At 43.8% G+C, this 22,028-nt stretch overlaps 1 protein-coding gene and 1 long non-coding RNA gene across 3 annotated transcripts in view; one reads left to right on the top strand and one right to left on the bottom strand.

Annotated features, from left to right (window-relative positions):
- LOC135107668 (uncharacterized) overlaps positions 1-14,716 on the bottom strand; it is a 15,377-nt gene extending 661 nt beyond the window's left edge. Inside the window, exons 1-13 of one of the 2 annotated variants that reach the window (XM_064017793.1) lie at positions 14,656-14,716; positions 9,837-9,997; positions 9,472-9,504; positions 8,973-9,114; positions 8,476-8,615; positions 6,897-7,025; positions 6,479-6,526; positions 5,134-5,415; positions 4,526-4,629; positions 3,589-3,734; positions 2,907-3,172; positions 2,236-2,486; positions 1-1,718 (exon numbers count right to left, since the gene is read on the bottom strand). The exon at positions 1-1,718 is cut by the window's left edge and continues 661 nt beyond it. In XM_064017793.1, coding sequence (XP_063873863.1) covers positions 1,554-1,718; positions 2,236-2,486; positions 2,907-3,172; positions 3,589-3,734; positions 4,526-4,629; positions 5,134-5,415; positions 6,479-6,526; positions 6,897-7,025; positions 8,476-8,615; positions 8,973-9,114; positions 9,472-9,504; positions 9,837-9,997; positions 14,656-14,666 — 1,878 coding nt within the window. In that variant the 5' untranslated portion in view covers positions 14,667-14,716 and the 3' untranslated portion in view covers positions 1-1,553. The remainder of the gene's footprint in view (positions 1,719-2,235; positions 2,487-2,906; positions 3,173-3,588; positions 3,735-4,525; positions 4,630-5,133; positions 5,416-6,478; positions 6,527-6,896; positions 7,026-8,475; positions 8,616-8,972; positions 9,115-9,471; positions 9,505-9,836; positions 9,998-14,655) is intronic. The other variant, XM_064017795.1, reaches the window with a different exon arrangement.
- LOC135107669 (uncharacterized) lies at positions 3,058-9,982 on the top strand. The gene is made up of 6 exons (XR_010271884.1): positions 3,058-3,193; positions 3,599-3,761; positions 4,533-4,708; positions 8,437-8,544; positions 8,978-9,143; positions 9,856-9,982. It is a non-coding gene; the product is annotated as an uncharacterized LOC135107669 (long non-coding RNA).
- Positions 14,717-22,028: the final 7,312 nt, after the last annotated feature.

The following is a 22,028-nucleotide window of genomic DNA, read 5'->3' as shown; positions in this document are numbered from 1 at the left end:
TCACCCACACACCACATTGAGTGACGCCAGCGAGGCCATGCACCACTCACCACAACACCATATACATACACTCTGTCTCCCTCGATTTGTCCCTCTGCAGTTTTTCTAATGCCAGGAGGTGGTCCCCTGAATCTTCTCCACTGGTTCCTCTCCGTGATCTCTTTGTTGCGGCGTCTTAAATCAATCAATTAATCAAACAGTCAATCACTTCCTTGTAAAGCATCACCAGCTACACTCACACAAGCTCCGTACTCTTTCTCCACCTTACCCTTACCAATTCCTCAGCCTGCACTAACATTACATCGGGTCTGCCTATCTGCCTCTCAGCCCACTGCCTCTCCTTCCTAACGCGGTGGGATGGCATGGTGACATATAGTGTTTTGATGACAAGATGCATAGAGTCTAATGCTGTTAAATAAACCTCTTTCTGTGTGTTTGGAGCTTTACATGTTGCCCGTGGTTGGTGTTGTACGTAACGTCTTGATTCTTTAATAACCTCGAGATCTGTTTCGTTGAAAATTTTAGTAACTTATTCTATGCATGGTAAATCTGATAGAGTTGTTTATGTGTGCCAGGGAATATACTCGTAACAAAGGGTGACATTGGCAAGATCCTTGGGGTTAGTAATCAGGATAGGACAAGAAGTAATGGATTCTATGAGTCTGGAAAAAAAAAAAAAGTGAAGGGACTGGTTCTCATTTAAAGTGGCAAGTGACTGGAATGGATTGTCATCAGGTTATTCGTGCAGCGTCAATGGGGAACTTTGAGAGATTAGATAAGTTTATGGATGGAGATGATAGATGGATACTGGTATGTGTTTTATACAGGAACTGCCACGTGCAGGTCTACTGGCTTCTTCCAGCTTCTCTTATGTTATTGACTGTACCATCCGGTTGTAATCGAGTAACACAGCGCATTCACTTCATTGTGTTTTAATGTCTCCCCTTTACACTAAAAAAAAGTTTTGTAATTGCCAGCAGATCAAAGGACTTACGACTGAGGGAAAACACAAAACAGAGGGAGTGAATGCTGAATGTTACTTAATTGTGACCACGACTGTACATCTGCTGAGATACACGCCTAATATAATAATTATGTATTACTACTAAGCTATATAATACCAATGATTTACTTAGTTATCTACGTTTTCATATATATTATTCATGTACTTATAGTTCTATGAACCTAATCGCTATTTTGTACACAGACAGCACGACGACGAGGAGGAATTCATGACGACTCGAGACTTCGGACTGTATTCTGAAACACTTCTGCGCCGCATCTCTACTACATTCAAAAGGCTCTAGTTGAAGTTTGGGTTTTTAAAGTATTTTATAGTTCTAATGACAAACCAACAAGAGTTCTACATTATTAAGAAAAAAAAAAAAAAAACACGCCTAATAATCTAGTTAATCATGTTTGTAACCCTTGAAATAGTCGCATTGAGAGAGCAAAGCGTTTCAGAATACGTGCATTATAGATGGAGGAGACATCGACGTGAAGGGAAAGAGAGAGCGACGGAGTGATGAACGGAGAGTCGTTTCCCAGGATATTCAGGTGTGGGGAGCGAGTGCGAGGTTGAGGAAGGTGGAGGACAGCGGTACCTCACTGAACACATTGGGGAAGTCCACGCCGCATTGCTCCTCGCCGCCCATCACGCCCGCGAGGTAGTGAAGTTGACCGCGATCTTTCCTGATGAGCAGAGCCCCTGTCTCCAGCTGTGGGGGGGAAGGTTGAGAGGTGAGGGAGGAAGACAGGCCATGTGAGGCTTAAAGCAGAGCGTTGCGTGGATTTCCAGAGGCTGTTAAGGGTGTGTAGGGAAAGAAAGAGATGAAAGGGAGGTAGGGAGATGAAAATGTGATGAGGAAAGAAAGAGAGAGAGATGAACAAGAGAATAAATGAGTGAGTGAATGATGGAGTATGGTAATATGTGGTTAAGCGGTCGATTTGTGGTGATGTTAGTTGATGTGTGATGGTCTATTACAAGCGGTAGTGTATTACAAATAATAATAGTAATAATAATATAAATGAAGAAGACCCCCATATTCCCCCATGTAGCACCACTCCTCTAGCGGCCACCTTGACTACTAAATATAAAGGCAGAAGGCCACAGTGGCTCACCTTGCACCACCACTCTCAAGGCCACCGTGACTACTGCCATTGGAAGGCCACCACGTATATCCCTGCAATAGCACAACCCAAGCAACCACCTTGATCACTACTTAGGCACTTTACCTGGCAGAGTGGAGCGGTGCGAGTGCGTATCCCCCGCGTGCACACCAGCTCCTGGCTCCCCATTGTCTGCTGCAGGCGCTGACTCGGGTACGGCAGGTTGGAGAGTCTCTCAGAACACTCACTCCGGCTCAGCACATTGAGATCAGCCTCCACAAGTGTACTGGATGAGGAGCGTTGGTTTCCTCTTCTCTTACTCCCCGATTCCTTCATGTATCCAGACACGAAGCCATTGTTACGCGGGAACCTGTTGTCTGCGGAAGGTGTGGCGAGGGTTGGTTAGTATAATGTGTGTGCCTTCCTTTCCTTATACTTTACCTTGTCCGATTACTGAATATATTCTGTTTATTCGCCATCTTGTTTGACGACAATTATAAAATAATCACAATTAACACTAGCACTCATTAACCCTTTCTCTACGATTTAGCTCATTTTTTCATTGATTACCAGCCACTCTGAGACATCTCTTCGTGTTCTACAACCTTTTCAAAACACTATAATGACTAGAAATTGCAAAATCAATTCTTCGTAATCCCCTTCTTTCTTGTACATGTTTATAAAAATTTCATGTACTTCTTGTAGTGTTGTTCATTGTAGCATATCGCAGTGAAATCGTTAATCCTAAGCTACAAAATATCCACTATACTCGTACTTCATTACACATCTGTACTTACACCGCACTGGCAGACACACCGGCCGGGCCCTCGTGCTGTAACCTATGGAGTTCTCGAGGGTGAGGACTGCCAGGTTGTCGCTGCGGAGGTCCGGGTTGTATTTGAGAGGGAAGGAGACCCTGGAAACCCCAAGACTATTTGTGTCGTGATGCTGCTGCGTCCCCGTGCGGCTAGAGGCAGTCGAGGAGGAGGAGGAAGAGGAGGTGGAGGCGTGGTCCTGCTGTCCCACCACCACTCTCAAGTCCTTCACTCTCACTGCCTTGGTCCTGTTGGTGGTGGTTTAAGTGGTAAGTTTGTACTTGTGTTGTATTTACTTATTGATTGAGTCACGCTCGTAATGTCCTGGTTTTTAGTAAGCATTTATCATATTTTTCTTTAATTTATGTATACTGTTTGCACACACTATCTCTTCTGGCAGTTAATTCCATAGATCTATTGCTCTATTTGGAAAACTATTTGCTATGTCGTTGTCTCCTCTTCTTTTTCCGTTTCATTTTATGACCTCTTAATTTCCTCTTGTAAATAAGAGAGAGAGAGAGAGAGAGAGAGAGAGAGAGAGAGAGAGAGAGAGAGAGAGAGAATTAAGCATCCCTTCACACACACACACACACACACACACACACACACACACACACACACACACACACACAATTGACTAACTCAGAAATTGTGCCTCACTAACCTGTCGGTAGGCAGGACGCAGGAGGCCGCGGTAAGCACGTGGGAATGGTCAAGCAAGACGCCCGTGCACCGTTTGGAGGCTGAGCGGTCCATCTGCGGCTTATCAGAGATCCCGACGTTCCGCAGCACTTTCCTCTCGATGCCCACCTGGTGGACGGGGAGCAGGAGGAAGAGGTTAGTGGAGTACTCTGGTATGAAAAGAAAAGAGAGGTTAATCAAGAACTCCTTAAGGCATGGAGAGTAAACTCGAGCTACAGTCATAGAGCCAATACGTGCCTTGTTGCCACTTAGCCTTCCACCTCTTCTGAACCTTGGTGGATTAACTTCTCGGCATGTAAAAGCTTTCATATGAAGGGCTGCGGTTGACGGGGGAGGTTAACTGAGGTCTCGTGAAGTAGAAGGGGGAGGTTAGTGAGGGCTCCTCGAAGTAAAAGGAGTAAGGAGTTGTTAGTGGAAAGCTCTTGAAGTAGGAGGTAGAGGTTAGTGCAGGACTCTTGAAGTAGGATGAGGGAGAGGTTAGTGGAAGTATAAGAAAACAGGAGAGGTTAGTGCACCATTTATTAAGTAGGAGGAGGAAAAAAGTTAGTAGATGACTTTTGAAGTAGGAGGAGGGAGAGGTTAGTAGAAGGCCTTGAAGTAATGGAGGGAGTGGTTAGTGAAGGGCTTTTAAAATAGAGGAGGGAGAGGTTAGTGGAAGGCTTGCGTACTCCTCCTCCTCCTCCTCTTCCACTTACTGTTACTACTACTACGAGTTATATTTTAACCAGAATTCTGTATCATTAATGGGAAAAAGACGCCAATGAGACAGCTAATCATAATGACCTTTGAAAATTAGGCCTTATGAGAGAACAAAGCATTTTCCAATCCCCGGGGCCTGTTGGTTAGTCCCTGCTGAGGCTGTCAGTCTGAACACTTTCTAACACCCCTGCCTCACTCACCATCCAGGGCCAGATGCTGGGAGCGGTCTCCTTCCACGACTGGCGGCGAAGGCGTTCCTCGTTTGTAAGACCGACGACACCTGCCTCAATTCCGGAAGCTAAGGCTGGAAGGGAGAGAAGGAGTGATCGATGGATGGATGTCGCCGCACTGGAGTCATATGGCGCCCAGAAAGAGGAGGCGTGGTGAGTACAATGCTACTACTGTTTTGGTTTTGTTAGTTTAGATACAGAACAGTGTATTTTTTTCCTGTTTTAATGTGATGGATTGTGTGACTGGACCAGGGCGTCACAACATTACCAAACACAGCCACGCAGCCACCACCGCCGCCACCACCACCACCACCACCACCGCACACTACCCAGTCGTCAGTCATCACACACTCATTCACCACTCACCACAACACACACCGAGGCACCACACACTCACCCAGTCGTCACTCAGTCACCAGTCACCGCTCACCACCACGCAGTTTCCTAGTCACCAGTCATCACACACTTAGTCACCACACACCCACCTAGTCACTATACAGTACACACCACCACACACTCAACCAATCACCATTTACCAGATCACCACGCCACACACCACCACAGACAGACACACCCACCTTGCGAGAGAATATCAGTTTTCTTCCGCAGCTTCTTCACCATCGCTTCCTTCTTACGGCTATTTTTCCTGCGCTGACGTGGCTCTCTCTGACCCTCCCCTTCTTCATCCCACAGATCCTCTTCCTCAACTTCCCACATCTCCTTTTCTTGGCGGTGTGACTTATCCTCCTCCTTCTCTTCCACCTGCACACGTCTCTTCTCCTCCTCCTCTGCCTGAGCCTCTTCCTTCACCACCTCCCTCTCTCCCTCCGTGGGGTCTATGTTCCTGACCGTCTCGTATCCTGGAAAGAGTAGGATATAAGGACTGATGCATTCTTTCACATCTACTGGAATGAAATTTTTAGAGATCCGTGAGAAAAAAAAAATTAAGGGGATGGGGGAAAAAGTCGTTTAGTAAATCGTTTTTTTTTTTTTTTTTTTTTGGTGTGTAGATAAGAGAACTCGTTTGTCATTTGGAAGATAAAAAAAAAAAAGAGGAAGTGATGTCTTAATTCGTCAAATGTCAACCGGTTAAGCGCGAGAGCTGGCGAAGGGAAATGAGGAGGAATAGAAAAAAAAAATGTTTCGTCTCTAAAGCCTTGAAAGACGTGACGTAAGAAGGACGAAAGAAAGTAAAAAAAAAAAAAGAGAGAGAGAGAGGAAATAAATAAAAGATCCATTTAGCTTTCACCAGTCATAAATACCAAAGACGTAAAAAAATAAAACACACACTAAAAGAAAGGAAAAAAAAAAAGAAACTATACAAGGTGAGGAGAACTAATAAGAACAAAAGAAAAGAAATCAAAGAAAGGTCCTTATTCCGTGCATCGTAAAATACCAGACTTGAATAAAAATAAATAAAAAATAAAGGAAAGGTAAGAAAGGAGAAGTCGGACGGCGTATTACAGGAATATTGATTTGTAGGATAGAGAAAGTTTTACAATCGGAAGAACCAAAAGAGAAACCAACTTGTATGTTTTTTTTTAGCGTATTTTCTTATGCGTATAACAACTTTCTAATGATGACACTGTTGAGCAAATTCCGATGCGGTGAAGGAGACAACTTTAATTTCTCTAACAAGACCATAAGCAAGAATGAATGAATTAAAAGAAAATGAACGTGAGAATTTTAGTAGGTACAGCTTTTGAAAATATCGCCTTGAGAGAGAGAGAGAGAGAGAGAGAGAGAGAGAGAGAGAGAGAGAGAGAGAGAGAGAGAGAGAGAGAGAGAGAGAGAGAGAGAATTTTAATTTAGAACTAATGCACCTTTAGAAAATTATGGACATTTTTTGTGATTATACCTTCCTTGTGTGTGTGTGTGTGTGTGTGTGTGTGTGTGTGTGTGTGTGTGTGTGTATGCACTTACCAGCATCGAGAATCGCTTGAGAGTTCTTGATCCCGCAAGTGTTAGGAGCTGCAGGAGAGAGAGAGAGAGAGAGAGAGAGAGAGAGAGAGAGAGAGAGAGAGAGAGAGAGAGAGAGAGAGAGAGAGAGAGAGAGAGAGAGAGAGAGAGAGAGAGAGAGAGAGAGAATTATTAATACCATAAACAAGTACATATCATCATTATCATCATCAATATCATCATCATCATCATCATTACGTCACCATCACACTTCCTCCTTCTCCTCCTCCTCCTCCTCCTCCTCTTCAATCCTTTTTCTTCTTTTCATCTTCCTCTTCCCCCATAATGTCAGAGATTGGCGTTATGCACGATCTTTCCTCCTCCTCCTCCTCCTCCTCCTCCTCCTCCTCCTCCTCCTCCTCCTCCTCCTCGCCACACTCACACTGGTAGGCGTGTATGTCAGAGCAGGCCACAGCGGTAAGGTTGACTCGGAACCTGTAATCAGTCTCTGTATCCAGCTGTAGCACGAACTCCAGCGGCTGGCTCACCTCGGGGTCCAACTCCAGGATAGCTGTAGAAGAACGAAGAAAATGACTGTAGTAGGAGGAAGAGAAGGATGATGAGATGAGGATGAGAGATGAGAGATGAGAGATGAGGAAGAGGAGGAGGGCTAAGAGAGAAAGAAGAGAGGAAGAAGAGGAGAGATGTGGCAGGAGGAAGAAGAGGAGGGCTATGGCAGGAAGAAAAGGGGGAGGAGGAGGAGGAGGAGGAGGAGGGTTATAATAGGAGGAAGAGAAGGGCTGTTGTAGGGAGGAAGAGAAGGATGGCCGTAGAAGGAAGAGAAAGAGGGCTGAGGGAGGAAGAGGAGGAGACTGAGAGAGGAAGAGAAGGAGAGCTGTAGCAGAGGGTGGAAAGGAGACGTATAAGATGAACACAACGAGGAGGAGGAGCATGGAGACGAGTAGGAGGGGAAGAAGTGGAGAACGGAGAGTGACAGAGGACTTCAAAAGACTGCAAAGAAAAATAAATAAAAAAAAACTGAAGAGAAATTAGGAAAGTTAGTTTAGTTTTGTGAAGAAAGGTGAGGGTGGTGGTGAAGGACATGGAGGAGGAGGAGGAGGAGGAGGAGGAAGTAGAAAAAGAACATCTTATTTACCTAACTACTCAAATGCGCTCCATCTTCCAACCTTACTAGTCCATCTTATTAACATTCCAACCTTCCCTTTTTATTAACTGTGCCACACCAACCATCCAACTTTACAGCATTACTAACTGTACTGCAGCAATCATAGCAACTTAACTGCACCTCACAGACCTTACTAACTACCACATCAGCCTTCCTAACCAGCCAACCAGACAATCTTATAGCATTACTAACTATACCACACCAACTATCCAACCTTACAACATCACTAACTGTACCACACTGACCTTACTAGCACATCAACCATCCAATAGCTCCACGTTCCTAACTGTAACTAGCCAGGCTTATAGCATTACTAAATGTATGGCACCAAGCTTCCAACCCTACGACATTAATGACTGCACTCCAACGATCTTATTAACTACCACAGCCAAACTCCCTAACTGCACCACACCAACCATTCGACCATCCAGCCTTACAGCATTACTAACCACCACACTTCCACACCAATCATCCAGTCATCCAACTTTACTAACTGCACCACACCACTATACCACCTATTCAACCTTACTAGCTGGCTACCGCATCAATCATCAACTTCCCACCTCACTTGCTGTATCGGGCGCTGGTCAATTGGGGACCAAGCGGTTTTGGTACCAAGAGTCTCGGGTACCAAACGCCGATCTGTCTTGAGGGTCACCTGAGGCATGTATAAATTGAACACCATTTTTTTAATCGTACCACATCAACCATCCAACCAACCTTCCATCCTTTCTAACTGTACCACGTCAATCAACCATCAGACATTTTCACCTTACTAACTACACCACACCACCAGGTAAGCCATCCACACTCAGCAGCTGGCTACCGCACCAACCTTCATATCCCGTGGCGTCACTGCAGATGGCGGAGGTGATGGCGCCGTTGTAGTGCACCTTGAATGACGGTGCGTTGTGGGAGCAGGAGGCGTGGAGGGAGGGCAGCGGGGAAGCCAGGTACAGATCTACGAAGTGTACCCTGTGTGGGAGAGCAGGGTAGATGTAGTAAGGATCTGAAGGAAGAATGTGAGGTTAGGTTAAGTTATAATTTTACCTTTTTAATTTGTTTATACAGATGTACGAGTAGTTTAGGAAAATAAAGTGCACGGTTTTATTACTACTATTATTACTATTATTATATCTATTTCGGTTTCTGTTACTACTACTACTACTGCTATTACTACTACTAACTACTTACTAATAAGAGAGAGAGAGAGAGAGAGAGGGAGAAGTAACTACACTAATCTTTCCAAGCAGCCCCATATAACCCTATTTCTGTGGCCCATTCAATCAATCAATCACTGCGTCACCTATCCAGTTTCTGTCCACCACCCACCTCAGGCCACAGGAGTCCGCAGGCGGTGTGTAGGTGAGAGTGCACAGTCCGGCAATGTCAGCCTGCCACTCGGGGTACTGATAACTCTGCCACACAGTCTGGGCCGCCTCACTGGAATCCCCGCAAGTCGCTACCTTTGCTGCTGAGGACAAGACAAGGCAGGTGTGTCAGGTAGTGTAAGGCTTGGTTGTATAATGCGTTAAGTTCTCATGAGGACTGAGATGGTTAATCAGGTTCTCTTGAGTGATTTATTCTCTCTCTCTCTCTCTCTCTCTCTCTCTCTCTCTCTCTCTCTCTCTCTCTCCTCTCTCTCTCTCTCTCTCTCATCTCCATGCGCAGGGGAATAAGTGGATGTGTAGCGAGACCAGCAGACGACAATGAGTGAATAAGACACACACACACACACACACACACACACACACACACACACACACACACACACACACACACACACTTTACCAGTATATGAAGCAAACCTCCGCACGTTCATAATACTTACCCTCCTCGGCGTTACTGAAGAGGCCAAACAGAGCTGGGGAGAGGAGCAGAAAAAATAAGAACATTAGCAAGTCAATTCTTGAATACCACTCTTATTTAGGGAAGAGTAAGAAGATGATTAGAGAGGAGAGAGGAAGATGATTAGAGATGGAGGAGAGGAAAAAGTGATGGGGGGAATAAGGGAGGAGGAGGAGGAGGAGGAGGAGGAGGAGGAGGAGGAGGAGGAGGGGGAGGAAACTAGGATATATTATTACGGTATGCGTTTGTTGTACATTCTCTCTCTCTCTCTCTCTCTCTCTCTCTCTCTCTCTCTCTCTCTCTCTCTCTCTCTCTCTCTCTCTCTCTCTCTCTCTCTCTCTCACTTACGTCTGTGTTCTATCACCAGGTTAGGAAGACTGGGGAGGCTTGAGATTCGCACAGTCTTCCCTCCCACCTCCTCATCCTCCGCCGCCTCCACCGCCACCATTGCCGCCGCCGCCACTAACACCGCCACCACCACAGCAGCAGCAGGTAGACGCAAACACCGCCTGAGGGAAGGTTAGTCATGCTGTTACATGCTAATATTGTCTTATTGTGTGCTGTGTTTCTTGTTTTTATTTATAGTGTGTGTGTGTATGTGTGTGTGTGTGTGTGTGTGTGTGTGTGTTTATGTTGACTCGTAAATGTTTTTATGCTTGTTTTTTCTTGTTTATTCTAGTGATTTTTTTTTTCTGTGTGTGTCTTAGCTATCAATTCCTTTCTCTTGTTGTTGTTGTTGTTGTTGTTGTTGTTGTTGTTGTTGTTGTTGTTGTTGTGCTGTGTTCTGTGCTTTTAAGTTTTCTTTTTATTTGTTCTTTTTTTTCATTATTTTTCCCGTACCTTTCTTTCTTTCCTCTGTTACCTCGTGGACTTACATTTTTAATCTGATTTTTTCCTCTTTTTCACACAGTTCATGATGTTATACTTAGCTAAATCGACTTGTACTTTTTTTTTTGTGTTATTCATTGTTTTACTTGTTATTTTTATCTTTTTTTATTGATGTATTGATAGATGTGTGTATTAATATGTTTGGTTAAGTCTGTATTAAAAGTAAAAAGTTGATTTTAGAGGGAATTTTGTTTTCGTCTCTTTTTCTAGTATCTCTCTCTCTCTCTCTCTCTCTCTCTCTCTCTCTCTCTCTCTCTCTCTCTCTCTCTCTCTCTCTCTCTCTCTCTCTCTCTCTCTCTCTGAAAGCTGTGTCAGTTTCCCTCATTATCATATTTTTTTTTCTTCACTTCCTTTGAAACCACATTTATTTTTTTCTCCTGCATATTTTCTTCTTTTTATATAACAAAATACTCTGCCGTCACTGGTAATTCCGGCTATTATATGAATTTCTTCCATCTCTGTTCATTTGCCTCTGCTCTGCCCTTGAATGTTATTCTTCCTTCTTCTCTGCATAGTCGCGGTCGCAAGCCGAGTAACCTCCACCTACTTCTACTTTTTTTTTTTTTTTCAGCGTTATCTTCAACGTTTACCTAACCTGAAATAAAGTAACGCACCTCAGTTTAACCTAATCTAAGCAAGGATGATCTACCCAAGCAAACCCAACTTATCAAACCCAATCTAACGTAACATAACCGAACGTAATTTAAGCTAACATCCTAACCAAATCAGATTTAACTAAACCTAGCCTTATCTAGCCTAACCAAACCTAATTCAACCAAATCCTAACTTTACCCACCCTAACCGAACATAACGTAACGTAACCTAACCTAACTTAACTAAACCTAATCTCACTTATCCCAGCTTCAATATAAGTCCCTCGATCGGTTTGAGTCCGTCATCCGTCAGGTTTCGTAAAAGGATACGAGGACTTAGATTTAGGTCAGGTTAGGTTAAGTTAGGTTAGTTTATGCTAGATTACATAAGTATATGTTACAGTAGATTAGGTTAGGTGAAATTATATTAGGTTTAAATGTAATTACTTTAGGTTACATAAGGAAAGTTAGGGTAGGTTATGTTCAGTTAGATTTGGCTTGGTTATGTTATGCTAAGTTAGGTTAGATTAGGTTTGTTAAGGTCCTTAATGTAATAGAGAATACACCTTCCTTTGTCCCTGGAATTTTCGTTTATCGCGCACAGAACGAGAGGAGCATGGATTGAAAGGAGAGGCGTCTGAACAGAATGGGGGTCCCGAGGCAATCCCCTGTCCTGGGACATACAGAGTCGGACGAGGCGCGCTCTGGTTGGAGGTCCTGCGTCGCTAGTGTTCGGCTACTCACGGAGTTAGATAAAGTTAGGTTATGTTTGGTTAGGCTAGATTAAATTAGGTTACATTACATAACATTCGGTAAGAACAAGACTAAAACTGAGGAAAAACGCAAAAACAGAGTGGAGGTGAGTGCAGCAGGTTACTGGACTTCTGACCGCAAGTGACTGCCGACCGCCACTCTCCGCTCTGCCATTTAATACTGAATGCAACACGTAAGTTTCTCCAAGCACGCCGGATTATGTCAATTTGTGCCGCATGTAATCTTCACGTAGTTGCTGGGTTGTCTGTCTGTTCCACTTTTCATCGTCGTCGTCTCTCTCTCTCTCTCTCTCTCTCTCTCTCTCTCTCTCTCTCTCTCTCTCTCTCTCTCTCTCTCTCTCTCTCTCTCTCTCTCTCTCTCTCTCTCTCTCGTTTCCTTAGATAATGATTCCCTTATTTAATATTTCTGAGAGAGAGAGAGAGAGAGAGAGAGAGAGAGAGAGAGAGAGAGAGAGAGAGAGAGAGAGAGAGAGCTTGCTTGTTGAGTGGTACGGAGCGGTGCCGTATTAACACACACACACACACACACACACACACACACACCTTCAGTTTTTCCTAACCTTTTTTTCTTTACCTTCCTCCTTTTCTTCTTTTCTCCCATCATGTCTTTTCTTTCTCCCTTATTGCTCTCTCTCTCTCTCTCTCTCTCTCTCTCTCTCTCTCTCTCTCTCTCTCTCTCTCTCTCTCTCTCTCTCTCTCTCTCTCTCTCTCTCTCTCTCTCTCTCTCTCTCTCTCTCTCTCTCTCTCTCTCTGTGTGTGTGTGTGTGTGTGTGTGTGTGTGTGTGACAAGATAAAAGGGGAGAAAAGTAAGGGAGAAACCAAGACTAAGTGCTGAGAGGAGGAGGAGGAGGAGGGGGGTGCATAACTTGGGATAGGTCATCTTTTGTACCCTGCAACTCTCTCTCTCTCTCTCTCTCTCTCTCTCTCTCTCTCTCTCTCTCTCTCTCTCTCTCTCTCTCTCTCTCTCTCTCTCTCTCGTCAGTAAGGCACACTTAGGGAGCGACGTGTGTGTGTGTGTATTTGTGTTTGACCGGGAATTCGAGAGAGAGAGAAAGAGAGGGAGGGGGAATATAAGAAAGTCGCATTAATTAATAACTGCCCTTTGGTTGATGGTTTGTGAAATACTGCCACACACATTCTCGGCCGGTGCAGTAGCGTGTTTGTGACGAGGGAACAAGGGACAGCCTACAGCGTGACTCACTGCGCATTTTCTTCACTACCAGTCTTTCTTTTTTTGTATATATATATATATTTCTGGCGCTACACGGGTTACTTCTCACGCTGTCATCATTCATAAGCAATTCCATTCACTTGAATTATACCCCTATGACTTGTATAATATATCCGAAGCGAAGAGTAAAGAAAACGGTTTTAAGCTGATATAATGAGCACGAGATGGTAAGGATCTGTTCACACCATCACGCTGAGACTCAAAACATTTTCTCCCGGATTCTTTTTTTTTTTTTTTAATTATTTCTGATTGCCAAACGAGAAAAGTGTGCAATATGACACGTCGTTGCCAGTTCTCGAGTTGCTTGGCGCTCTCACCACCACCACCACCACCACCACATAAGGATAGTTTTAGCGGTACGAATCTCACTAATATATGGGATTCATTGAGTCGTATTGGTCAGTTCTAAAGCTTAGTAGTAATAGTAATGGTGCTAGTGGTGGTGATGGAGGTGGTGGTGGAGGTGATTGCAAACAGACAGACAGACATTCATAGCAACATAAACACACACACACACACACACACACACACACCCGATCAATCACAATCAGTCTATTTAAAAACACGTGTTTCCTTGTAGCAATTAGTGCCTAGGCAGGAACAAATCCCAGTGGTAGGCGCGACGGGATCTGCGTGAAATATCAGATCGAATGACCCGTGTTGTTATCACTATTGTGCTCCAGAAAGAAAACGAGGTGCAAGGGACACGCATATCTTCATCTCATCCTTTTCCCTCCAATTATATTTCTTCTCTCTTTCCCTTAGTTCATTCTTCTTCCACTCATTGTCATCATGAGGCCTGGGTAGTAACATGTAACTGATCAAGCGATGGATAGATAGATAGATAGATAAATAGATAGATAGATAGGTACTGTAAGTTATTCTCTCCACTAAACTAATGCAAGGGTTAAGCAGTCTTCATTCTTTCATCCCTTTCATTGATTTATCGCGGAACTCTCTGGATATCTATTTTTTTTCTTATTTTATGTTTATTATTACTATTATTATTAATTTTTTTTTTTACTATTATTATTATTATTACGACTTAATTGCTTCCAGAGAGGAGGATCACGACACCTCCGGAAGTAAACTGGTCCCCCTTTCGAAAAATTTTGATCTCTTTTTTAGGGGAACATTTATGCGGGATTTTATTTTATTTTATTTATTTATTTATTTTTTTTTTCTATATTGAATGTGACTTTCGCTCATAAAGGAAAGTCGGGAGATAGGAAGTGTTAGTCTCAGTGTTTTTTTTTAATGCTTGTTGTTCATTTATGTTTATTTAGTATCTTAGTTTTATCTTCTTTCCTTTATTATTGTGTATTTTCAACTTAATCTCTTCCCAAAGTTTTTTTTTATTTATTTACTTTTTTATTTATTTATTTTTTTCTTCTTTTGCACCTGCACAGACCATGTACATGAAGACACACACACACACACACACACACACACACACACACACACACACACACACACACACACACACACACACACACACACACACACACACACACACACACACACACACACACACACACACACACACACACACACACACACACCGCTCACAACAGATTTTGATAATGGAATGAAAATTAGTTAATCTCTCTCTCTCTCTCTCTCTCTCTCTCTCTCTCTCTCTCTCTCTCTCTCTCTCTCTCTCTCTCTCCACATGTACGTACCTCGAAGCCATGTTGCTCCAGCGAGGTGCCGTGACGCTTTGATCGCTCACAGTTGCACTCCTCGCCTTTATATAAGTGGCAGAGAGAGGGAGAGAGCGATGCCAGACGCCGCCTGTGACACAAGACCACACCATCACCCTCACCTTGACACTGACAATGAATGCTTCGCTTCCCTCGTGATCTTTTTCCACCCTCTCACTTCAAGAACACAGCGAGAAGTTATACAGGCGAGAGAGGGAGAGGGAAGGGAGAGGTGTGTTGGAAGTGGGAGAGGGCGTGTGCCAGCCTAGCTTAGAGTAGCGGCGTCCCCCAAGGCGGTTCACTCTCCCCGTTGGCGTTGCTCTACTCGTATCGCCGCTTGAGGAGTTTCACCTGAGGAACCCGCATCTGGTTGTTTTCTTCTTAGCTTTCTCTCTCAAGGGACACCGCTGCGTGAATGAGGAAGAGTAGCACGGCGCAGCAGGAGGAGGAGGAGGAGGAGGAGGAGGAGGAGTACGAAGAGGAGTCAGAATGGAAGGATCCGTTATAGTACGAAAGAAAACAACACCGAGAGAGAGAGAGAGAGAGAGAGAGAGAGAGAGAGAGAGAGAGAGAGAGAGAGAGAGAGAGAGAGAGATTGTTTGTCTGTCTCTCTCTCTCTCTCTCTCTCTCTCTCTCTCTCTCTCTCTCTCTCTCTCTCTCTCTCTCTCTCTCTCTCTCTCTCTCTTTCGTTGCGGTAACACTTGATGAATTGGTAATCTCTCTCTCTCTCTCTCTCTCTCTCTCTCTCTCTCTCTCTCTCTCTCTCTCTCTCTCTCTCTCTCTCTCTCTCTCTGTTCCCATGCCTTAAGGAGTGATAAAAGCGCAAGCGGAAAGTAGAGGGCGGAGATAGGAAGGAAATGAGAGATGGGTGGAGGAAGGAAAAGGAAGGAGAAGGAAGAGGAAGAGGAGGAGGAAGAGGAGGAGGAGGAGGTAGAAGATGGGCATTAGATTTTAAGCAGTCATCATAGAGTTAAATGCCTATTGAGAGAGAGAGAGAGAGAGAGAGAGAGAGAGAGAGAGAGAGAGAGAGAGAGAGAGAGAGAGAGAGAGAGAGAGAGAGAGAGGGGTTAATGTGGAGGAAGTATTTCACAAGCTCCTCGACTTTCTCTCTCTCTCTCTCTCTCTCTCTCTCTCTCTCTCTCTCTCTCTCTCTCTCTCTCTCTCTCTCTCTGACGACAAACGTAAGACAATATGTATTCTCATTGGCAGGAGGCTTTCAGTCACCACCACCATCACCACCACCACCACCACCACCACCGCTTGGCCGGCTAGTAGTGTGCGCAATTAAGCCGTAAGCAGATGTCGGGCACTCGGCCACAATGAAGATAATGTCCACGTGGTGTACTTAGCAGTGGAGTGGAATTCTGGAACACGAAACTGACAAGTTACCAAAAGTAGAACGAGGTGTAAGAGAGAGAGAGAGAGAGAGAGAGAGAGAGAGAGAGAGAGAGAGAGAGAGAGAGAGAGAGAGAGAGAGAGAGACCGTGACGAAAAAAGATATTGGATTATAACTTCACGAGGTGTTGAAATCAAATAGATATAAAAAGATAAATAAGTAAACAAAATGTATTCAAAAATTTACACGAAAACTTCAGGAAAGAAAATTCAGATCAAGTGATTTTCACGTGGATTTTTCCTCCTTCTATTATTGCTATTATTATTATTATTATTATTGTCATCATCATCATCATCATTATTACGTAGTTTTAGACTTAAGTTAAATTAGTAAAAAAGAAACTCAGGAAGTGTTTATCAAGTGGTGGTAGATTCTATTTATTTACGTGTGTGTGTGTGTGTGTGTGTGTGTGTGTGTGTGTATGTGTGTTTTCTTTGTGTCTCCTATCACGCACGCACACACACACACACACACACATACACGTTTGCTCTTGATTACGTGGGAAATAAAGAGAGGGGAAGGAGGAAAGTGAAAAAAAGTGGTGTACGTAGGTGTGGCAGGGAAAGTAAGGAGGTAATGGAAGGTGGGGAAGGTGAGTGCAAGAATGGGTGCGCCTGGGTGGGAGAAATCAGAGAGGGAAATAAAGAGAGGGGTGGGGGAAATATATGGGAACAGCAGAGAGAGAGAGAGAGACGGGGGGGGGAGGAAGACCCAGTTAGCGCAACCCGTCGCTGACACGTATTACAAAGGAGATCATATAGCATGTTAACAAAACTTTCTGGCAGCGTCATGTCGTCAGCTGTTCCTCGCCTTCTCGTTTCGGAAAAAAAAAAAAAACGAGACAGGTGAGAAAAACGAAGCAATACCGGAGCGTCAACTTGCACGGGATGAGTCAGAAGAAACAAATTTATGGTGCAGTACACGCAGCCGTTATTTGACGTACTTTCACTCAGAGGAATACTAACACCAGCAGAGACGCGGGACGCACCAGCAGCAGTACAGAGCATAGCCGAGTAGCAGCAGGCAGGTGGTAAACTCCTGTGAGTAATGAAAAATGTTGACACGACTTACGCAAAAGTTTCCTCACTCCTAGTATTTTAAAACGCTTTGTTCTCTCATAAGAATTAATCGCATTTTCATGAGTACTTGCCTTGAACTGATGATGCAGAATAATTGTTAATCCATTACTAGATAAATGAAAACATTCTTGAAAAGTACAATAGCTTTCATTAGAGCCTGGTGAGATTAGTAAAGATAAGACGTTGCGACAGAGAAAGGAGTTATTTAGTGGTGGCAGCTAGACTGATAGAAAATAAAGAGGAGAGAGAGAAGCAATGACAGCAAATAGAAAAGGATGGGGAAGAGAAAAGACATCAACAGGAGGGAAAGAGGGGAGCGTTCTGTACCTCTATGACAGGAATGTTGTGAAGTGACGGAGGGAGGCAGCGGAGAGAGGGGGAAAGTGGCAGTCTCGCCGTGAAGAATGAGGCGGGAAGGGAAAGGAGGTACTGTACTTACTACCGGGTACTGGCCTGAATCTGTCCCTGAGTGGGGAGTGCGTTGGGGACGTGGGGTGCGGCGCGAGATCGGAGGCACGGATGGAGTGGTGGAGCAGAGGAGAGGCAAGGTGAGAGCGAGGGTGATTGATTGATCAGTAGAATGCGATGAAGCGAGCGACAAGATCGGCCCGTGTTTTGAAACGCTTTGTTCGCTCATCTGGACTGTTCTCAAAGGCCATTAAAATGATAAATCAGGTTTTTATTAGTTATTTTTCCTTACTGATGATGCAGTTTAGCTGTCAAATTGAGCTATCACAAGACCCTTGAAAACGCTTCTGAAAACCCCAGTGACCCACAGCAGACTATGCTGTCAGTAATCGAGATAAAACACAGAAATGTTTGAGTGTACAGTCCGTAATGTAACTGTTGTGCTGGACCAGTTACTGACGAAGGCCGTGGAGGAGGCGAGGATGTTACGGGAGGGGCGGTGCTCACAGTGGGTTGTGGTCTTGCGTGCCAACCTAGCAAAGGGCCGTGTGAAGTGAGGATCCTGCAGCTTGATCTTCAATAATAAAGAAGTTGTGATGTGTATGTGTGTGTCATTCACATACGGTCGACTACTGGTCACCCAACCAGTCGTTCCCCTAAGGAAAGACCTCAGAGGTTATAGTGACCTATTTTTGGATAGGACTGAGACCACTCACACACCACACACCGGGACAGCGAGGTCACAGGCCCCCGGGTTACATCCCGTACCTATTTGCTGCTAGGTGAACAGGGACTATACATTTGCCTCGCCGCTCCCGGGATTCGAACCCGGGCCTTCTTGGTTGTGAGCCGGGCGTGCTAACCACTACACTACGCGATGTGTGTGTAGTCAATAAAGTATATGTCTATCTATGTATCATCTATCTATCAGTGTGTGTTGTGATGCTGTACCCTCCCATTTCACTCAGTGTGGAAGGCTCTATCATCATAAACCAGTTATTCTCAAGATGTGAGCCATGACTATCATAATATTTTCTAAGGTATGCGTTCTTAGATACCTGCACTACAGGTAGGGTTGGTGCGCCGTCAAAGTCCAAGATGTACCTTTAGTGAGCCATTGAACAACATTTTTTTTTTGTGGAACCACAACCTTAAACACTAGAGCTGCCACCGCCAACATATCATCGCTCCGCCACTCGTTCAGCAGTTCTGGTCTAGTATCCAGAGAAAACAAGTAGTATTTTCCTGCCTTCGCAACTTTTGCATCACCTCAGAATAGCAGTGTAATCCCTGTTCTTTGATCGTCCAAGTACTCATGTTTTGTAACGCGAGCGTGGCTATCAACTTTTATGCTCCTCGGTTTCTCACCAGCCCGCGTCTTGCTGAGGCTATAGAGGATGGAGAGAGTGAGGAATTACTTTACTGCAGGAATAGTCCTGGTAATTGCGATGTTGGAGAAGATACAAAAGATAATGAATCAGTATGCACACAGTAGGAAAAAGGATATGAGCAGTTTGTGGGGAGAAGAATGCGAGAGAGGGGGGAGGGAAGAACAGGGTAAAGTTGCCGTCTTTGCTGAAACGCACGCGCAGATATTATACGCCATGAGATGATCTTAGGTCACTTTTTCTTCGCGTGTTGTCTTGTGGCCTCATTCCTTATACGAGTTTGTTTTCCTATTCACTCTTCATGAAGGTTGTTTGGTCACTTCAGGCAGGGCGAGGGCGAGATCGCAGCCACACAGCTGATGATCACACAAGTACAGTCGTGTTCAGAGGCACCGTAATCTCGAATGTTTCGTTGTCTTATCATTACAACTTTGAGCAGATTCTAATGGAAGTTATTGGGATTTCCAAGACAGTTTCATGATTCTAGAGATAGTTCAGTAGAATTCTGCATTGTTTTTTGGGAATATATCTTTGAAAATCCTATTAATATTTTTTATATTCCTTATTACAGAACAAAACGTTTCAAAATTGGTTATAGTAATTTTCAAGGGTGTTTACGTGATTTTAATGATAGTTTAACATAGATCTTGCAGCATCACTCGGTAAAACCTTCAATGATAACCTGACTAACCAAGCATCACAGCTGCTTTTAAAAATAACTGTGAGAACAAAAAAACATTTAAGATTACACAAACCTTTTTACTTGCACTTCATTTTGTGATGTCCCACAATCTTACGTCCTCTAAGAGTCGCGCTAAGAATCTATCAGTTGTCAGATTTTGTAAAGAGATTGCCAGCAGAAAAGAGGAAGTGAATGTGGTTAGGTTACTCTACTACTGACCATGACTGCAAGCCTACTGCTGCAAGGACGTCAGTTGGAGCTAGTGTGGAGCATCATCTAATTTGTAGGAGGAAAACATTCGCCTCACTCAAGATTATCTGGAATTGGTTCACAGACAGAGTGGCAGATAACTGGAACTGACATCTTGATCAGGTTGTTGGTGCAAAATCATTAGGAAGCTTTAAAGGAAGGTTCGATAGATTTATGAAGAGGGACGACATGTGGATATAGGTATGTTTTATACAGGAACTGCCACGTGTCTTGATAGAATGGAAATTATACATACATGTGTGTGTGTGTGTGTGTGTATGTGTGTGTGTGTGTGTGAAGGAAATGCGTCTCAAATAGAGTGGCAAATGACCGGAATTGACTAAGTAATCATGTTGTTGATAATAAGTCAATAAAGAGCTTTAGAAAGTTAGATAAACTTGTTGATATTGATACAAGTAGGTATGTTTTGTATAGAACTGCTGGGTTCTCAAGGCGTTCCTTATACTTTTAGGTTTTCTTGCTTTCGTGATGTCCCGGGAAGTTCTGTCCGTCTGCAAGGAATGTTTGGGACTGTTTGCCATTGTTTGGAACTGCTTGAGACTGTTTGGGACTAGCTGCGATTGTTTAACACTATATGGGACCGTCTGGGGTTGTTCCGAATTACTGAGACTGTTCAGAACCATTTGCGTTTATTTGGAACTAACATATTTGGGACAATTTACAACTGCTTGGGACTATTTGCGATTGTTTTTGATAGTTTCGATACTTAATGAAGGACTGTTAGGCACTAGATGAGCGAGTGTCCCAGCTTGGTGTCCCCGCGGGCAATGCCTTTCACGATGTGGATGTGATGTGAGGCTCGCAGGATTTCTCTCGCCTCTGTTGAGAAAGGAGGCGTTCGGCGATCTTCCCAGGAGGTGACGCTTTGAACTTTCTACAATAGGCCACCGTTCTTGTCTCTCTTTTTCGGATAGCGGGTTCATGTTACTGACGTTCCTTTTTCTTTCTTTTTCTTCTCCTCCTTCTTCTTCTTGTAGCGTGTTTTTACTTGTACACGTGAACAGAAGTCGCTCTCCTTGATCTTAGTTATTGCTGCTGTTATGCTTTTGTTGTCCCCCCACCCACTCTCTCTCTCTCTCTCTCTCTCTCTCTCTCTCTCTCTCTCTCTCTCTCTCTCTGTTTTGTGTAATTTTTCCCCCTTTCGTCTCGCTTCCACCGCCCCTTTCTCTAGTTTTTATAACCGCGTTCCCATCCTCCTCCTCCTCCTCCTCCTCCTCCTCCTCCTCTTAACTTTCCTTCTCCATTGTTTCTTCCCTTCCTCCTTCCCTGTGTGTCTTCATCCATTTCCACCTCCCACTTGCTCTGTGCCTATCATGTTCTCCCATACGTAGTTTAGTAGCATTATAGTATTAGTAGTAGTGGTAGTAGTAGCAGTAGTGGCAGTAGTAGCAGTAGTAGTAGTAATAGTTGTTGTTGTTGTTGCCTTAATAGTAGTGCTAGTAGTAACAGCAGAAGCAGCAGCAGTAGTAGTAGTCGTAGTAATAGTAGTGGTAGATACTAATGAAATGTATTAACGAACAAAAACAATAATGATAATAATAATGACATGTTTCCTTCATAACATGATACTGTGTCCCGAAATGTGACGAAATCTGTAAATTCACATCTTTTCGTCTTCTTATAATTCCCTTTTGTATTGAGAAAAGAATTGAAAATGTGGGTGTGTGTGTGTGTGTGTGTGTGTGTGTGTGTGTGTGTGTGTGTGTGTGTGTGTGTGTGTGTGTGTAATTGCCTGTAATTATGCAAAATAAGGTTTTTTTTTTCTGTTTACAAGTGAAAGCGTTTCTAGAGGGAGAAAAAAAAATGAGGTGCGTGGTGGTGGTGGTGTTGGAACATACATGCTAGTGGAGGAGCAGGAGCAGCAGCAGCAGCAGCAACAATAACAGGAGCAACAGTAGTAGTAGTTGTTGTTGCTGTTATTGTTGTTGTTAATGATTTGTTTTTATTGTTATTGTTTTATGTTATCGTTGTTGTTGTTGTTGTTGTTGTTGTTGTTTTAATAGTTGTTATTGTTGTTATTTTGTTATAGATATTGTTGGTGTTAGTATTGTTGTGTTGTTGTGTTGTTGTTGTTGTTGTTGTTGTTGTTGTTGTTGTTGTTGTTGTTGTTGTCGTCGTTGTCGTCGTTG

This window comes from Scylla paramamosain, chromosome 15 (genome assembly GCF_035594125.1).
Source record: "Scylla paramamosain isolate STU-SP2022 chromosome 15, ASM3559412v1, whole genome shotgun sequence".
Classification (NCBI taxonomy): domain Eukaryota; kingdom Metazoa; phylum Arthropoda; class Malacostraca; order Decapoda; family Portunidae; genus Scylla; species Scylla paramamosain.
Note: the sequence above shows the minus strand (reverse complement) of the source record. Positions and strands in the feature narration are given on the sequence as shown.